The sequence below is a fragment of the Triturus cristatus genome, chromosome 11, assembly GCF_964204655.1.
Source record: "Triturus cristatus chromosome 11, aTriCri1.1, whole genome shotgun sequence".
Lineage (NCBI taxonomy): Eukaryota > Metazoa > Chordata > Amphibia > Caudata > Salamandridae > Triturus > Triturus cristatus.
The window spans coordinates 697,309,420-697,328,675 of record NC_140594.1 but is presented as its reverse complement, the minus strand read 5'-3'; the positions used below and the strand labels follow the sequence as shown (position 1 = coordinate 697,328,675).

General features: G+C 43.8%; 1 protein-coding gene across 1 annotated transcript in view; it reads left to right on the top strand.

Moving 5' to 3' along the window:
- The window catches only part of LOC146785336 (kyphoscoliosis peptidase-like), an 800,115-nt gene that overhangs the window by 137,977 nt on the left and 642,882 nt on the right, over positions 1-19,256 (top strand). Inside the window, exon 4 of the mRNA XM_085633022.1 lies at positions 16,860-16,977. Within this exon, the coding sequence (XP_085489148.1) occupies positions 16,860-16,977 (118 nt within the window). The remainder of the gene's footprint in view (positions 1-16,859; positions 16,978-19,256) is intronic.

Genomic DNA, 19,256 nt, shown 5'->3' with positions numbered 1-19,256 from the left:
AGTCCTCCACAGAACCGGACCCACCTGCATCAACAGCACCTGAATTTCCAATGACCGACCAGAGAGCTCCGCTCCTCCACCCTCAACTTGGCCCGCATCCGTTGCAGCTGATGCGGAGGTCGCTCCTTCTCCTCCCTCGGCACAAAGTCCTGGAACTACCCCTCCCTCCACCTCCGCAGCCCCCATCCCTGAAGGTCTTCAGAAAACAGCACCAGAAGACCTGGCTTTTTGACCATCACCCTGCCAAACCAGTCCCGCACTTCCACCAAGCACCTGGAGATACCCCAGGGGGACAAGCCGCGCTATACAAGACCCTTTGATTGAATGATTGATCATGGGGTTTGCCAGGGGTGTGTGCTCACCCAGATTTTTTCTGCTTTATCATAATAATACGTTTGTATCGGTTCTAGTAAATGTGGGGGCTGATGTACCAGTAGTGAGCAATAAGCCAATGCCGGCTCTCCTTTACTGGATGATCCCATTTTCTCTCTCTCTCTCTCTCTCTCTCTCTCTCTCTCTCTCTCTCTCTCTCTCTATCTCTTCTTCCTGTTCTTCTCAACACATACATGGGATCTATCTCTCTCTCTCTCCTCTCATTCTTTTCGTGACAAAGGGGTTGATGTAGTGACCTGGGGTCAGGGGCACTAGGACCCTACACTGGCAGAGACCAGACACCACTTCCGGTCAGGGAGTGGGGCGGGGACTAGACTGGACAAAGGCAGAGGGAACGGACGTGCATGTGGGCATGGAGATATCAATGTAAACATAATGCAAGTTAAAGAATCTTGCCCACTGTGCATCTTAACCTAATGCAGTTGCAAAACACATATCACACAATCCTTGTGCCCATTTGTTGAGTTCAACCACAATGATGATGAAATAAACATACAAAGAAATTATCAAAAAAGTTTTTCCCATGTATTTTCAATACATATAAGTAAATATTTCAATGCGTATTTCAAACAGAACTTAATAACAATCCAGATCCTGCGAACATATAAGATCGAAATCGCAAAATCATTCATTTTTAATTTGCCCGCCCAATGCATTTCGGGCCCATTTGGCCCTTCTTCAGGGAATGATTTCTGAAAACGATATAAAAAATGTTCATATTTTAATTCACATGGTAACACTTTTCTTATTTACACAAAAAAGAAAATTTTTGAAATTCTCACAATAATGACAAATTAATTTCAATCATTGTAGAGACAATAATACTACTGCCAAGGTATTAAAAAAACAGGATAGAACCCATACTCCCAAAGTGTTAAAGTGAAAGACAATAGACTTTAACAAACCCTATGTACAATAATTGAAAATAAACCACGTTTGTGATCCTGCTTGACCAACTGTAGAGATTCGTACCTGATAAATAATCAGTTCAAACAATTACCCTATATAAATGGGTTTGAAAACCAACAAGACTCGTTCAAACCTGACAGAAGTGAACCCTAAGAGACCGGGATTTTATATGCTACCCAAAATCCATAAAAATCTATTCAATTCACCATTTAGACCGATTGTAACAGGGTGCGGGACCATCTTTGAACCCATTGGTCAATATATTGATTACTTTTTACAGCCCTTCGTCCAGGACTGGCCATCATACATTAAAGACACCCCACACTTTCTACAGAAGTTAAGCTCAATCAAGATCAGCAACAATACTATCCTGTGTACCCTGGATGTTAAAGCATTATATACCTCTATTCCGCACCAAGGGTGAATGGAGGCGGAAGAATGGGCATTTTTGAAGCAATCAAGTTTAAGAGCAGATAACGTGTTTGTGTTAGAGATGCTACATTTTTGTCTTCACCACAGCTATTTTGAGTGGGATAATAATTTTTATTTACAACTCAAAGGTACTTCAATGGGTTTTGCCGGAGCTCCGGCATATGCAAATACGTATATGGCCAACTTCGAAGAACAGTACATCTACAACGACGTGGAATGGACAGAGAACCTTCTGCTTTATAGCAGATATATAGATGACATCTTCATACTATGGAATAACAGTTTGGAACTATTGGAAACTAAGATCACTCAGTTGAATTTGAAAGATGAGCACATTCAGTTTACTTAAACGATTAACAGACAATCTTTACCATTTTTGGATGTGCTTGTAACCAGACAAGAATGTACTATCAAGACGGAAGTGTACCATAAACCGACAGATAAAAATAATGCATTATTATTTACCAGTTTCCATTCTCCAAAATTGATTCATAATCTTCCGTATTCTCAGTTTCTAAGAGCAAAGAGGATTTGTTCTGATGACATGACTCTACAAAACAACATCACTATCTTAAAAGAAAGATACGAGACAAAAGGTTATCCAGAGGTTATTTTAAATAAAACTGTTCAAAATATGGATCTTAGAACACGTGAAAGTCTTTTGACTGTTCAACCTAGACCGAAAATTACCAGACAGGTTTTTGTATCAAAATACTCCACGAGTTCGAGACAAATCCAAAAGATTATTAACGTTCATTGGGAGATGTTGGAAAATGAGGGAGATTTTAAAGACCTCTTCAAAGAAAAACCTTTATTTGCCTACAAAAAATCAAGAAACCTTAAGGAAATGTTAACTCACAAACCATTGGACAATACAAAAGAATTCAAAGGACCCAACGATGTCAGAATTGTGTTCATTGCAATAATGTGATCTGTGGTAACGGGGTTCTTCACCCGTTAACAGGGGAAATGATTAAACTCAGACATAATGCAGACTGCAATTCTAAACATCTGATATATGCCATAAAGTGTCCATGCGGATTGCTTTATATAGGTAAAACTGAGCGGAAAATAAAAACCCGTATTTCTGAGCATAAAAGTACCATTCGCAATTGTAATACCAAGAGCAGCTTAGCGGCACACTGGATGAAGTGCAGGCATTCAATAGCACAAATCAAATTCCAAGTAATAGAGATGGTAGTCCCAACCCCTGGTAGAAATCTCACTAAAACATTGTTACAAAGGGAAATTTATTGGATAAGGAGGTTAGATACCCAGGACCCCAAAGGGATCAATTCTAAGATGGACTTAGGATGTTTTCTTAAATAAGATGTATTTTTTTAAACATGGCCCTACGGGCGTTGCTTCATTTTGTCTGTTCAATCAAATATGTAACACACATGAGACATATGAATTTGTACCATCTGAGTATACTGCCCTTTTTTAACTTATTGCTAATTTTATTTGTTCAACAACTTGGTCTTTCTTATCCCTTCATCACTCATTTTAATTATATTTATTTTCAGCACGTTTTTTAAGGATTTTGAGCACTAGGTGGGATTCCACTCAGAGGTTGTTTTTTTAGCAGGTGGTTGTGAGTTGTATTAATAATGAACAACGTGTAGATTCTGGAATATAGAGTTGAGTTTTTGGTCTTTTTTTCGCGGTGGTTTTATTCTGTTTCAATATGGCGCCCATTATAGTGTGGAAGCAGTTTATTTGTAGTCCGTTTTCGATCACTGTGGCAGTGCTTATGCGTCAGACGCGGAACACTCAGTAATTCATTGATAGCAATGGTATGATCCTACCGCCGTAGCATACCTACCGCCGTAGCACACCCAACACAAAAACGAGTTTTTAATAAAGCACTAGAAATTTAAAATTCACGGAGTGCCCCTCTCTCCCCTTAAAAAAGCATGGAGATATCAAGACAATAAAGAACAATCTTATCACCTACCAGTCTCGGTGTGGGTCATTTCAGAGAATACGACAACTGGCGACGAGCAGGCGGGAACCGGAGCCAGTACAAGAAACTACCTCACCCCCACGTCCATGCGGAGCCAGGAGCCCACCCTGGTCCGCCGATCGACGAGACGACGTTGGGAGCACATCTGACCACAGAAGAAGATGAAACCAGGAGCCTACTCTGGTCCGTCGGGCCCCAAAGAAGAGAAGACGCGAAATTGGGAGCCCACCCCGATTACAAAGTAAACTGAGCCAGGAGCCCACCCTGGTCCGTGTGCAGCATGTACGGCGACATCGGGAGCGCGCCCCGGCCGCATCAAGGAGAGTGAGGTGAGGGAAGTGCAAAAACCAGGCGCCCGATCGTGGAAAAGCCCCCCGTTGACTAAATGAGAGCCCGAGCGTCCCGCGTTGAGATTTGACCCGAAATCTCGCGAGAGCTCGGCGGCCATCTTGAAGTCAGGCGGGGCAGCCAATGAAGAGCTGAGGAAGGCCCGGCGGCCATTTTAAAGTCAGGCAATGCAATAGATAGCAAATCTCGCCCACAGAAGTACTGGCGGCCATCTTAGAGTTAGGCGGGACAGCGAATGAGAGGCTAGAGAGGGCTAGGCTGCCATTTTGAAGTCAGGCATTAACAAAAAGCCATAGGAAAAGGAGAAAATAAAGAACTAAAGGAAAATTGCAACACAAAAAGGAAAGAAAGAACACAGCATAACAAAAGAAATGGAAAGACAAAGGAAAGAAGGAAGATGGCCAACGAAAGTGACTAGACCAGCGTACAGGCAATATTGCGCAGACCACTACCATTCAGCCTATCGGAACCACAGACAGGCATCAGGTGGGAACGCTGGATTCGGCAATTCAAACGCTACATGGGCGCCACAGACAGCGCAGAGGCAAAACACGTTGACCTCTTTTAAAATTTCATAGGAGATGAAGTGGAGGACCTGCTCACAACATTCCCCAGCGACAAAATAGAGACGTACAAGGGACTGATACAGTGTCTCACAGAGAAGTTCGACCCACAAAGAAACATTGACTTCAAGAGGTACACATTTAACAACGCGTGTCAACAAGCAGAGGAATCCCTGGATGACTTCGCAACAAGACTGCAAAAGCTAGTAACATATTGCGAGTTTGACAAGTTCGATAATAAAAAAGCGATACGACTGCGCATCATCGAAGGTTGCCAGTCCGTGGAGTTCCGCGCACGTATTTTAAAGGAACCAACGACGCTGAAGAAGATACTGACAATGGCCCGAGCAGAAGCAAGAGCAACGACACATGCCATAGAGATGGAGCTCGGTAAAGATAGAAGTGCGGAACAAGCGAACCGCATAATGGGAGGAAACAAGAAAAAAGACAGCACACCGCCGCCGCCAACGAAAAACCAGGAACGAACGTGCTACCGGTGCGGCCTTGACTTCCCACATGTCGGTGCGTGCCCAGCAATGGGCCAGAAATGCAGGAAATGCAACAGGGACAATCACTTTGCGAGTGCTTGCATAAGTAGACAGTTTAGAAGTGAGTGGGGAAGACCAGCAAGACCACAAGCAGTAACAAGCAGGTATGCCAGGCACATGGAGATGGCAAATCGCAGCTCCTCAGATAAATCCGAAGGAACAGTCGCATCAGAAAAAGCGGAACTTCTGTATCTGATGTCAGATGCACCGACAGAAGAACGAAAGACAGAGCACATTAACACCGTGGAGAAGCATCAGATCAAAAAAACAGCAACAGTGGAGATTGAAGTCGAAGACCACAGCACACGTTTCATGCTTGATAGTGGGGCCACGTGCAACATCATGTGCACGTCGGAGTACGAGAAGAGGAAGATAAGACCGCCACTATCACTATCTACTGTCAATGTTTTCACCTGGGGCTCAAAGAAGCCGGTGGAAAACATGGGGAAGTTCATAGAAACACTGACGTACAAGGACCGGTCATGCAGAGAAGAGATACATGTGCTACGGGGAGACATCCCAGCACCATGCCTACTGAGCAATGTCACGGCACAGGTAATGGGCCTCCTGGCCATGACATACCACATGTCAGAGAAACAGAACATTCTGCAAGAACATCCAGCCATACTACAAGGCCAAGGAAAACTAAAAGTGAAACAAATAACATTGCACATCAACGAGGCAGTCAAACCTGTGGCACAGCATCATCGACGAGTGCCCATACATCTACAACCTCAGGTTGAAGAGGAAATACAGAGTCTACTGGCACAAGACATCATTGAGCCTGCGGAAGGACCGACTCCCTGGGTGTCTCCAATAGTGGTGGTTCCGAAAAAGAACACCTCAAAGATTCGCATATGCGTGGCCATGAGGATACCAAACACAGCCATTGAGAGAGAACGACACCCTGGGCCACACCTAAATCATATGATAAGCTGTCACACTGGTGCATGTCGATTCTCGAAGCTGAACCTGTGCAAAGGGTACCATCAACTGGAGTTCGACGAGCAATCGAGGTACATTACCACATTCTCCACGCACATGGGCCTGTTCCGCCACAAGCGTTTGAGTTTCGGCATATCATCTGCTGCGGAGATATTTCAGGAAATAATAAGACAAGTGATAAGGCCGGTGATAAACAGTTTAAACTACAGCGACGACATCCTGGTATTTGGTTGGTCCTATGAAGAGCATGACAGTGCCCTACGTTAAGTATGCCTTCAGCTGGAACAAGCAGGAATAACATTGAATGCTGACAAATGTGAACTGGGAAGAAGTGAACTGGTATTCTTTGGGCACATCTTCTCCAAGAAAGGAATGAGGCCGGACCCCCGCAAGGTAGAGACCTTGAAAAAGGTGAATCCTCCAATAGATGTTGCCGAAGTAAGGTTGTTTCTTGGTCTTGCCAGCTACTGTGCCCGCTACATAGAGCACACCACTGCAGGACCTGACAAAGCAAGGTCAGAAGTTCATCTGGTCACAAGAGTACAGCTGGGCATTTGAAGCCATCAGACAGGCCGTGATGGCCGTAGATCACCTTGCCTATTTCGATCCGTTGCTATGCACTGAGCTGACCGTAGAAGTCAGCCCGGTCGCACTAGGGGCACTCCTAGCACAACACCTGCCAGGTAGAGACTCACCAAGAAAAATTGTTGCGTACGCAAGCAAAAGTCTGTCTGACGTTGAAAGGGCATACTCCCAACCTGAAAAGGAGAGCTTAGCGGTGGTATGGGCGTGCGAGCACTATCACATGTTCATTAACGGCAAACCATTCACCATCGTAACTGACCATCAGGCCCTTGTGACAATATATGACAATCCAAATGCAAAGATGCCACCTCGCATTGAGCCCTGGGGCATAAGACTGATGGACTACGATTTCAAGATAGTGCAGAAGCCAGGCAAAGAACACAACCCGGCCAACTACAAGTCTCGGAACCCTTACCACTGGCACCAGAGAAGACCTTAATGGCAGAAGAATATCTCAACTTTGTACTAAGACAGAACACGCCGGCGCCAATAACACTGGCTGAACTAGAGCAGGAGAGAGCAAAGGATGACACGATGCAAGCGGCAAAAGTGACAACAAGGCAACAGAGGTGGAGAAACATCAACAACAACTGCGCAGTGGGAGACGGAGTCAACAAGGAGGAAATGATAGCATTCAAAAAGATACATGACAAACTATCAGAGACTGAAAATGGTATACTAATGCGAGGAACAAGGATAATAATACCAAGGGGGCTACATCGACGGACTGTTAGCTTAGCACATGAGTCACACAGAGGCATGGTCGCAACAAAGAAGATGCTATGGGAGAAGGTATGGTTTCCTGGCCTAGACAGAATGGTGGAAGACACCATCCTGAGCTGCCACATCTGTCAAACAACAGGCCATCCGGCAAAGCCAGAACCATTACATGTGTCAGAATTTCCAAAGGCAGTATGGACAACGTTAGCAGCAGACTTCTATGGGCCACTAGACACTGGCAACTATCTGCTCGTGATCATTGATGAATACTCGAGGTTTCCCATAGTACGCCACATCTCCTTGACATCAGCAACTGCGACACTACCAATATTAGATGACATATTTGCAGCCTGGGGATCACCAGAGACACAAAAGACAGACAATGGTCCTCCGTTTTCAGGGGAGGAGCTCAAAAAATTCATGACATACCTAGGCATTCATCACAGAAAGATAACACCTCTGTGGCCACAAGCGAATGGCATGGTGGAGAGATTCATGGGTAACATAAAGAAGGCGGTCCAAAGAGCAAAGCTGGCGCTGATTTCCATAGGACAGGCGCTCTGTCAAGTGCTACGGGACTATAGAAACACCCCCCACAGCTCCACAGGAAGATGTCCAGCTGAATGAGTGCTGGGAAGATCAAGCAGAACAAGGCTACCACAGCTAGAAGTGAAGAGGTCACCAGAACACAGCAGCATTGCTGTGAGGGACCAGGAGGCAAAGGAGAAGATGAAAGCATTTGCGGATGCCAGGCGACATGCCACTCCAGTGCACCTCAAGCAAGGGGACCAAGTGGTGGTGCGTCAGCAGCAATGGAGAAAGTCTGACAGTCCATTCTCAAAGGACCAACTGACATTAACAGAGGTCAAGGGGCCAATTATCACGGCGGAGTCGGGTCCCTACCGAATAATGAGAAACAGCTCTCACTTCAAAGGAGTGAAGACCATCGATGAAGGCAGAGAGGACACTGCGGCGGAGAACATCAGCGCACAGGAGAGAAACAGAGAAGGAAGATGCACAGACAAGAGTGAAGGACAAGAAGAGAAGTCACAGGAAGGAAAAGAAGGGACTTGTCCAAGAAGAGTGAGCAAAAGGACAAAAAGACTGATCGAAGAAATGTAGTGATGGGGATGAAGGCATGTCTCTTCATACTTCACATTTTCTCTCTCTCTCCCTTTCTCTCTGTATTTATCTCTTCTTCCTCTTCTTCTCGACACATACATGGGATCTATCTCTCTCTCTCTCCTTGCATTCTTTTCGTGACAAAGGGGTTGATATAGTGACCTGGGGACAGGGGCACTAGGACCCTGCACTCGGACCTAGGGGGGGGGGGACAGAGACCTGACACCACTTCCGGTCAGGGAGTGGGGCGGGGACTAGACTGGACGAAGGCAGAGGCAACGGACGTGCATGTGGGCACAGAGATATCAAGAAAATAAAGAACAAGCTTATCACCTGCCCAGTCTTGGTGTGGGTCATTTCAGAGAATGTGACACCGTGCTATTGCCAGGACTGCAAATGGCTTGAAACAGCTGATCATATCCTTTGTCAATTTTATGGAGGAGCTGGACCTACGGACTAACATTTGAAAGACACAATTAATGACATGTGCGCGTCAGAACACTAAAACGTGCCTCATTTGTATAGGTGGTAAACCCATTGCCAGAGCGAGCAAGTTCCCTAATCTGGGGGTCTAGTTTGATGAGGTTTGTTCCTGATCCCCTTGTGTTGCGAGTAGGGTAAATCAGTATTCTCGTGCGTTTGGGACCACCTTCTCCCTGGCCACCACCCTGGTGGAAAAGCCTATCATCCCTATTCTAGAAATCTATAGAAGTGTCTCCCTTCCCTGGTTTATGGGTCAGGGGTTTTGGGATATAGAGATACAGCAAGGGCACAAGCTGAAGAGAACAGAGTCTGTCAATGGTAGTTCGGTGATCCTCTGTCTACCTCCCACTTCATAGCTCATCAGGAGCTTGGCCTGGAATATGTTGAGGGCCAATTTAGTCTTGCCCCATTGGTATTATGGTGCTCCGTCTGGCTAAATGAAGAGGCTGACGGAAATCGTCTCATTATCTTTGATTGCCTCTCGTGTCACCACGTTGCTAGAATTCCCTGGATTAGGTACACGAAAGAGACCAACCTGGCCCTAGGTCGCGCTTATATTTTTGACAACCCTAGAAATATTACTAAGAGGGATAAAGGGTGGCTAAAGAATTTCTTTCTAGCCTATAGATAGTGTCAAGAGAGGGAGGAGTTAATGAAACCTTCCATTGAGATGCCGTAGCCCCCTACTTGGTGCTTGTCCAGAACTCCTGGAAAAGGGTGCTTTTAACATGATTCCAAATTGGATCAACTAGATGGCTGCTATATTTTCCTTAGGGACAATTTGCACCTGCAGATATTTTATTATGCCCTGTGGTGAAACCTCTCCCCAGTCGCTATTGCTCTTTGTATTTTTTTGAAAATGTGATGCCTCCTTCACTAAACAGGACTTCATTCCATTATTGAGAGACCAAAATATCAGGAGATGTAGAGTTGCATTTATTTTTCTCCAGCAACTTGAGTGCCACCTGGTGTGCAAAGTGGTTGGTTCCTTTTTAGAGAACGGTGTGCGGCTGCGAAAATCAATGTTGTTTTAATAACGCTTGGTACCGGGTATGATCTGTCTGAACTTGATGTCATTTTTAACACGTCATTGGTACTTACACATTTGGTTCTTTCTGAACTCATTGTTTCTTCTTTGAGACTGTTGGCATTTTTATACAGAAAAGTGATGCACTTTATGAAATATCTTTGTTTTTAGTTTTTTTAAGTTAGTTTTTACTATTTTTTTTATTTTTTTTGTGTCCTCATTCTACAAAATATGCTCTTAGTTCAGGAAAATAGAGCTTCTTAAACCGATATTTATAGCCCAAAGAGAAAGAACATCACCCCTGGTCTCTTCTCATTGAAGGGTGGATGGATTTATCCCCCGGGGGCTGTCTTCAAAGGGGCTTATCGGATATAACCAAGGCTCCTCCTCTTCCAGTGGCCGTTCACTCCTAGATTTAGCTAGCTTCCCATCATCTCGGCCCCATGAGCAAATTCGTAATCATTGGACTGATGAATGCATAAGTTATATTTCTTTACCTAAATAAGTCCATAAAAAAGGGTGAGTAACCAAACCTAAAATAAATGGTGAGGAGAAGCAAACATAGAAACAAAAAAATAGCTCTAATTATGTTAATCAGGAGATAATGAGGATAGACTAGTGCACATTAAGTTAAAACCGAGGGGTTATAGACACAGGCTGTAAACCAATTATCCCATAAGTCCCAGAATTTAGTTTTGTTAGCCCTTTTACTTGCTCGGTCTAGAGTAGAGATGTGCTGAACTGAGCTTATCCATTTAGATTTAGTGGGCAAAATAGGTAAGATCCACTTTAAGCAGATCTCCCTTCGTACCAGGAGAATCAAGACAAAAAGAAGTGCCTTCTGGTTTCTTGATAAAGCTGAATATTCTATCCTCCTTGGAATTACCCCGAAAATGACTATAGATGCTGTTAATCTGACCTCTTTTCCCATAATTTCAGAGCTGATCTTACTCACGTGGTCCCAAAAGAGCTCCAACGAAGGACATTGCCAGAACATATGTACCTCATTTACGTTGATTTCATCACACTTTGGGCATTTCTTTATTGCTCCATTCCCCAATTTAGAGAGTTTCAGTGGCATCCAGTATGCCTTATGGACAGTGAAGAGATGGTTTCTTTTTAGGGGGGCAGCTTTCACATATAACCAAAGAGTAGACATAGATACTTGCCCGAGAGTTTTGAGATCTTCACCCGGCATGTCCTTCTTCCAGCTCTCTGCAAAAGAATTCATTTTTTCCTCTCCAATCTCGATCATTAGCCAATACCATGCTGTTACTTCCTTTCGTGTTGGTCTTGTGCCTATTCCTTTGACCAAATCTCCATTCCCTGCATTTTCTTTACTTAGTGATTTGGCCCAACTTAGGATTTGCAGGTACTTGAATTTAGAGACCGAGTTATTGGTTAAAGTAGAGAAGTGCTGCCATGGGATTAACTCATTTTCCACTATTAGCTCGCCCCATCTTAGTATCCCGTCTCTACGTAGAGGAAGTGTCAGGGCATCTTGTAGACATGCCGGAGTGCCCGGGGAATCCCAAATCGGCATTTCTTCATTATAATAGGGAATGCTTAATAGTGCTCTCACTTGAACCTATACTCTAATAGCTGCTTTAAGAATCTTCAGTCTGACCTTTTTAAAGAATCTAGGATGGCCAAACTTTAAAAGAAAGGAGTAGGCTTGTGTATTATGAGCATGTGTTAGAGCTATAAAGAGAGGTGAGTAGGTCTGACTATCGTTTAAGAGTTGACGTGAATTCTTAAGGTGAAAGGCGCAGTAGTATAGGTATAGATCGGGAGTAGCTATACCACCATTAGATTTTTTCCTCCTCGGTTTTTTGGGGGAAATTCTGGGATATTTCCTACCCCATATAAAGGAAGAGAATAACCCTTATACTTTCCTGAACCAAATTTTGGAGAATTCTAAGGGAATAGTATCAAATAAGAAGGTACATTTAGGTAGAATTGACATTTTCAGCAGGTTAGATCTACCTGCAATAAAAAGAGGGAGAAGTTCCCATATCTGTAACTGCTTTCTTACACTTGCAACCGTTTTATCAAAATTTAACTGAGCTATCATATCTATGTTCTTTATAATTTGGACCCCAAGATATCTTATTTGATGTTTTACCAGATCACTTTTATAAGGGGAGTTCCATATCATTAGCTCAATTTTCTGCTGATATATAGAGTATCCGGATACTTTCCCAAAATTCTCCAGCTGATCCCAGATCTCAGGAAGTGCTTGTTCTAAATCTCCTGTCAGAACCATGAGGTCATAAGCATATAGACATATTTTCCTTTCCCAACCCATACAGCTAAAGGGGGGGATAGTATGACACGATCTTAGTTTGCATGCCAGGGGTTCAATATACATATTAAAAAGAAGGGGCGAAAGGGGGCAGCCCTGTCTGGTCCCCCGGGAAATTTTAAGTTGTTTTGTTAAGATCCCATTAACAAGGACCCTAGCAGAGGGGTTTTTGTAGAGTGCCTTTACTGCTGCTACAAATTTTTTTCCCAGATTGAAGTGTTGGATTGCTTCTATTAGAAAGGACCAACTGACCCTATCAAAGGCTTTAGCGGCGTCAAATGTTAGGACTGCCAATGGAATCTCATATAAATTTGCTAGGTCTATTGCTAGGTCTATTGCTCCAATAAGGTCATGGGTTAATTGTCTCCCCTTCAAAAAGCCCCTTTGGTCGGGATGTACTATAGAACAAGCGACTTTATCTAACCTCTTTGTAAGAATTTGAGTGTAAAGTTTATGGTCACTGTTTAAAAGGGAAATGGGTCTGTATGGTTCACAAAATTGTGGGTTCTTATTAGGTTTTAGAATGATTGTAATCGTGGCCTCATTCCAGGATGCCGGTAACTCCTGAGCCTGGGTAAACACACAGTTAAAAATTTGAAGTAGAAAAGGTGTTAATTCTTCTTTCAAGATAATGTAAACTTCATTTGGGATAGCATCCGGGCCTGCTGCTTTCCCTTTTTTTAAGTTTTTAATAACTTGCAACACTTCTTCTAACAAGATTTGATCATTTAGGTTATTGCTATCAACAGTCGAAAAAGTGGGGAGTTGAAGGTCTCGAAAGAAGGCTTCCAAGTTTTCTTCACTCAGAGTTAAATCTTCAGAGTATAAGTCTAGAAAGAAACGGGCGAAAGCCTCCTCAATCTCTGAATCCTCTTCAATAATTCTCCCAGTACTTGGACATTTGAGGCTCTTCACCATATTTCTAGCGTGGTCTGATTTCGTTTTCCATGCAAGGAATCTGCCACATCCCTCTCCGTACTCATGGTGGGCAAGTTTGCTTGCCTCCCATTTCTTTTTCTTTATTGCCTCTAGGTGATCTATTAGCTCATTCTTGGCTAGATATAGTTGTTGTATTCTATTTGGGTAATTTGGCGCTCGTTGTAATGCTGTTGATTTTTGAGAAATGTTGGCTTCCATTACCTTAATATCCTCCCTTGTTTTCTTATTGTGTATTATGGAGAGAGAGGTCACTAAGCCTCTTAAAAAGGCTTTATATGAATCCCAAACAATATGATGAGCTGCTGAGTTTACATTAAATATGAAGAACTCATTTGTAGCTGTTTTTAACCTATCAATAATTGAGGGTTCAAGGAGTATTGCACGATTCAAAGTCCACCTTCGTGGTAGGGAGCGCTTTGGTAAAGTGACTTCCAAGAGGACGGCCGAGTGATCGGACAAATGTTCTGGCAGGTGAGTGACTTTAAACGTATCTTTCCTGGTGGTATAATCCACCAGAAAAAAGTCAATCCTGGAGTGGTGGCCACATTTCTTGTTGTGGAAAGTACATTTTTCCCCTGCAGTCCTTGAGGTAGATCTCTTTTCACCCCATATATATATAGAAGTCTTCCCTCTGTCATAAGTTGTTGTAGAACTTTTCGGGTTTTTTGTGTGGCCCCCGCGGCTCTTTTAGACGTAGAATCCTGATTAGGATTTAAAACTACGTTAAAGTCTCCTCCCATTATAATTCGGTCATTTACATCTCCCAGGTGGAGGAACAGAGACTGAAGGTGAATCGGGTCATCGGTGTTGGGACCATAGTAACTAACAAACGTGAACCAAGTTGAGTTAATTTTTGCCCTAGCGGTTACCCATCTACCATGAGTATCTACCTTTATATTCCCGATGACTGCTCGGGTATTTTTCTTTAAAATAATAGCTACACCTTTTGTCGAAGTCATCTGTGTTGAAAAGAAACAGTGCTCTATCCATTTATGATTTTTAAGTATTCCGACCCACTCTTCCTTGTTAAGGTGTGATTCCTGAATAAATATAATATCGTAATTGGTAATACGCAAATATTCCAAAATTTTCTTTCTTCTGGCAAAAAACCTAAGCCCATTCACATTCCATGATAGAATTTTTAGATTTTGTATTCTATCCACAATTTATCATAAAATCTGTTAAAGATATCGTCCTACCTGTGATGTCATAATTTCTAGAGCAATATTTTGTGACTGAGGACAATTTTTTTAATGTTTCTCCCATATGCTCCCCCATCCTGTGATTAAAAACATTTCTTGAGTTTTTTTATTTGTGTGCTTTCTCTTGAATCCCCCCTCCCCTTCCCTCCCTGGGGAACCCTCCCTCAACTCTAGAGGCATATTAAGCCTCTTTCCAATGGGCTCTCACCCTCTCTTGACGGATAAGGATAGAGATTGTGACTCAATCATTGGTTAGATGAGCTTTTAATCTGTTTGATCCAAGTACTAACTTCCTCGGCGTCTCTAAAATTAAACATTTTGTTCTTCCACATCACCTTCGGGGAGGCGGGGAATTGGAGCTTTGCAGTGGCTTCCAAGGTCTTCAGTTCCTCTATCTGTTTTCCCAATTCCCACTGCCTCTCCTGTGTGGTGCGTGAAATATCCGATCTAATGCGGAAAGACCAGTCCCCCTTATTGTAAACCCCCCTTTTTAGCCCTTCTGAAAGAACAGTTTCTTTTATGGAGTATGTTTTGAAGTTTACTAGTATCTTTCTGGGGTTGTTCCTTCCGGGTCGTTTAGTAAATGGATCTCGGTGAATTCTTTGAATATCGTTTGCTAGAATCAACTTCCCGATCTCAGAATGGAAATCGTTTAGCAGATCAAATTTAAAAGTTTTTATGTCTCCTCCCTCAAGATCTTCTGGAATGTTTAGAATCCGAAGATTGTTTCTTCTAGCATTGTTTTCTAAACTCTCCAGTTTGTTCGAGAATGCTCTTTCTTTCAGTTTTAATCTCTTGATCTCTAGTGTATTTTTCTTAACCTGCTTTGAAAGGTCTTCCACTGTGGCTTCCACTGCTTCCACTTTACCCATTATTTCATTAATTTTTAGTTCCAGCGACTCGTAGGCCCCCTGGATCTTTTGCTGATTGCTTTCTGATGTTGTAATTTTTTCTCTCATCTCAGAGATCAAATTTAGGAGTAGATTGTCTGTGATGGAACTGGAGCCTGTCGCCTGTCCTCCTGATCCTCCTCCCTGCTCGGCTAACTGGGATTGTGGCTTGTCTGAAGAAATACTTATAGTGGGGATTAAATCTGAACTGCAAACTGGATTGGAGTTAGAGCTAGTGCTAGTAATTTCTAAATTTTGCTGTACTAGACCTTGTTCTGTGGTATTGGTTTGGGGTGCTACTAATACGTCCTCCATTTCTGTTAGACTAGAAAACCTATTTTCCAACAAAATCATGTCATTTTTCTGCTCCATAGCTCCTAAACCGGCATCTGCTTTCTCATAATCGTGATTATGAGGGGCCTGAGCAGTTAGAACTCGGGTCTGGGCTTGTACTTTAAAGTAAGTACGAAGAGATGGAGTAACCCGAGTGCTTACTTGGTTAATTAACTTGGGTTGGTTGTTTTTTATTTTTATAGGTTTTGTAGATTTTGTGTTTTTTTTCTCTATTACCTGAGGTCGGGTAATTGTTTTCTCCACTTGCACAGTATTTAGCGGCGCTTCAGTGCGGGACAAATCCTGCCCCCAGAACCTCTACGTTGCAGAGTATATCTATTGAAGGTATTACTATTACTTCTTTGAATTGAATTGCTCATCCCCCCTGTAACTTCTGCAGTCACAGAGCTCCCCGAGGAAATCTGGGAGCTCCAGGGTTACCGCTTCCAGTTTCATTTTCTACATTCTCTCCCTCTAGGAATTGTCCCCGTGCCCCCTTCTTCTTTTTTCTTACCGGGGTCATTAGCGGGGGGCTCTCCTTCTCCGCGGTGTCTTCCCTTCCTCTTTCCGGCGCATTTGCTTGTTCGCCAGCCGCCACTACAGCCAAGACCATGAAGGGACTTCCGCCTCCCAGGAAACCAATCCTGGCAGTCGCGCGTCGGTCCCTAGCAATACGCAATGCTGCTTCCGCCCAGATCCCACCTCGCGGTGGCAGATCGGCGTTTCCAGTTGCCGCGGCCACAGCGAAGACCTCGCAGCGGGAGCCGACCCCGGGCGTGAACAGAGGCTGTCGGAAAAAGCCAAGATGTATCAGGTAAGTAAGTCCGCAGGCTTGTTACAATTCATCCCGTGTTCTGCATTTTCAGGGCTGCATCCATCTACTCGCGATTTTCTTCCTTTCCGTCAAGAGGGGGAGAAACCGCGACCGCTCAGCACTGACTGACGGCCGCCATGTTCCCCATCGCCCAAGTGCTCCTAGTTTTTACTATTGTTATTGTATATCATTTTTATAATGTGCTCTTTAATGATCCCTTTACTTGTGATCGAATAAATAAAGAATTGAATTGATTATTACTTGTTGTGGAGATGATTAATATATTTTGCTGGCAGATGATGTTACTGATTGGTAATCATCTTTTTATCTCGCAGCTTATGCCACAGTGAGCTCCCACAGCAAAGAGGAAAATTTGAGCGAAGACGATGACATTTTGAAAACGAGGAGGGATGTTTGTGAAGGATATTCGACGCTGCTATGCCAAATGTGCAGGTGACTGGAATGGGGGTGGACAGAAACGGCACATAGGAAAAATTTAAATAACAGTGCTTGTTTAAGCTTTTTGGGTCTTGTAGTGAAGATGTTTAGTTCGAAATTCGTTCTTATTTTTTAGTTAAACTATTATTGATTGCTAACGCATTATTCGAAGTACACCTGCTAGGACGGTCATGTTGCTACACATCTAAAAAAAATATCAGTGCCATGGGATAAGTAGAACATAGACTTGGGCACTCTACTTTGGGGAGTTCCAGCCCCAGAAGGCATCAAATTCTGCAAGGAGCGGCCGAAGGTGGTGGGCCCCTCCCACCTGTGGCATACTATAAAGTGCTGTTCTTGTTTCAGCTGCGTGGGACAAGACCACGCTACTGTGGGGACTTCCAGCTCCAAAAGGCGTCACATCCAGCAAGCACGAGACAGAGGAGGTAGAACTGTTCCATCTGTGGTGTCAGTCGCAGCCAGCATGAATCACGGGTGGAGGGGTGGGGAGGGGGGGTCACGCGGGGGATGCGCAGGTTCGCGAGGAGGGAGGCGGGACAGCTTTAATGTAAATTTTAAAAAACTTACCTTCACGGGTCCCGCACCTCCTCAGCTCCTGGCCGGGTCCCGTTTTCCTGCTGCTCTCCTCAACAGGAAGCAGCCACAGGCAGCCTCCCTCCCCTAAGCCAATCACAACGCTGCAATGGCAGTATTGTAATTGGTGGGGACGGCCCCTAGCCAGGCTTCTATGGTGAGGCCTTTTTCTCCATGTAGGCTGCATGCAGCCTACATAGAAGAAAAGGCAGAGGGTGCATGATTGGTTTGGTCAGCCCCAGAGGGCTGACCAAATTGTCAGGGCCCACAGCATTGGGCAATCCACTACTCCCCGACCCGCCCACCCACCTGCTCCCAACCAGGCATATCCTTAAGCTTTCTCGTAGTGCGAGAAGCAGAAACATAAAAGGGTATTTAAAATACAATTTTATGTTTATGCTTCTCGTACTGCGAAAAAGCAGTGGGGTGACGCTCCTCCACCATAATGGAGGAGCCGCCCCTGTGTGGTGTGCTATTAAGTGCTGTTCTCATCCCTGCTGTGGAAACACACCTGTGCAAAACCCGGGCCAAGGGTGGGCCCACCTTTGCCTGTCATCAGCTGGAAGCAGCAGAGCTGGGCCACCCCGGCCTCATTTCTTGAGAAAAATATCATCTTTGATAATGAGACAAAGATTTCTGGCTTACAATTTCTAACTTGGCAGTCAAGCTTACTGTTGTAATTACCTTCCTTTTGTCTAGCCCATTTCTCCCTTTTCCTATCTTCCCTTGGAACGTTCTTTCCCCAACTGTCATATGAAGATTCTACAGCGGATTTTTCTCTGTGGGATAGCCACACCATCACCCTCAACTAGCACTCCAGTGGCAGCTGTACAATATATGTGTTTGAGGAGCAAGATTGCTCTTGTTCTACATATCACCTTTAAAGGTAACGACTTTTTAGATCGAAAATACACCATATAAAGCACCTTCACATGCAGATGAAGCTACATTGGAGCTCATTCTTGACAGAAGTGCCTGCCACTCAGGAGCGCAATGCTCATAGGGCTAAAAGGGCTTCAGCCTCCCCCGTTGTGTGTCCCAGCCCGGGCTGCTGCAGTTTGAGCTGAATTAGGCTCGGCTGGGCAGTGTCTGGAGTCTTATCTCCGGCATGCCCGAGTTTTTCATAGGTATTTAAAGACCATGTGCATATTACATACCTTTGCAAACTGGTTACCAATGTGTTGTTTTTTTCCTGGTTCCAGTACCCCCTGGACCCCCACTCTGCTTATTCATAACATTTGTATTTTACATTTACTGCCGTACTGTAAGAATATAAAGTAGGGTTGCCAAAACAAAAATGCCAGCCACGTGTTGTTTTAAGAGCCTGCAAAGGCCTAATCTTGACACTCAATAGGGTTATAAATAAAAAAGTTATGTATTAATTTGTAATGTGACTTTTCTGTCTTTGTTTCCTTTATCAGTCATGGATCATTCAGCCAGCACTAGAACACAATTAAAAGTTATTTCTATTTATATTTTCTGTTCGAAGTATGCACAGACGAAAATACGGCTTTAGGTGACTGTTTGTTTTTGTACCTTCTGGGACATCAAAAAAATGAGCTGGCAACACTAATCATAAAACTGGAAGTTTGTTGCAGGATTAGCACATTATTTATTTCCTCCACCCTCGATCCCTGATTAATGCCATAATAGCAATAGTTTAACTTATACCTGAAACCCTACGCCGTCGTCAATAACTT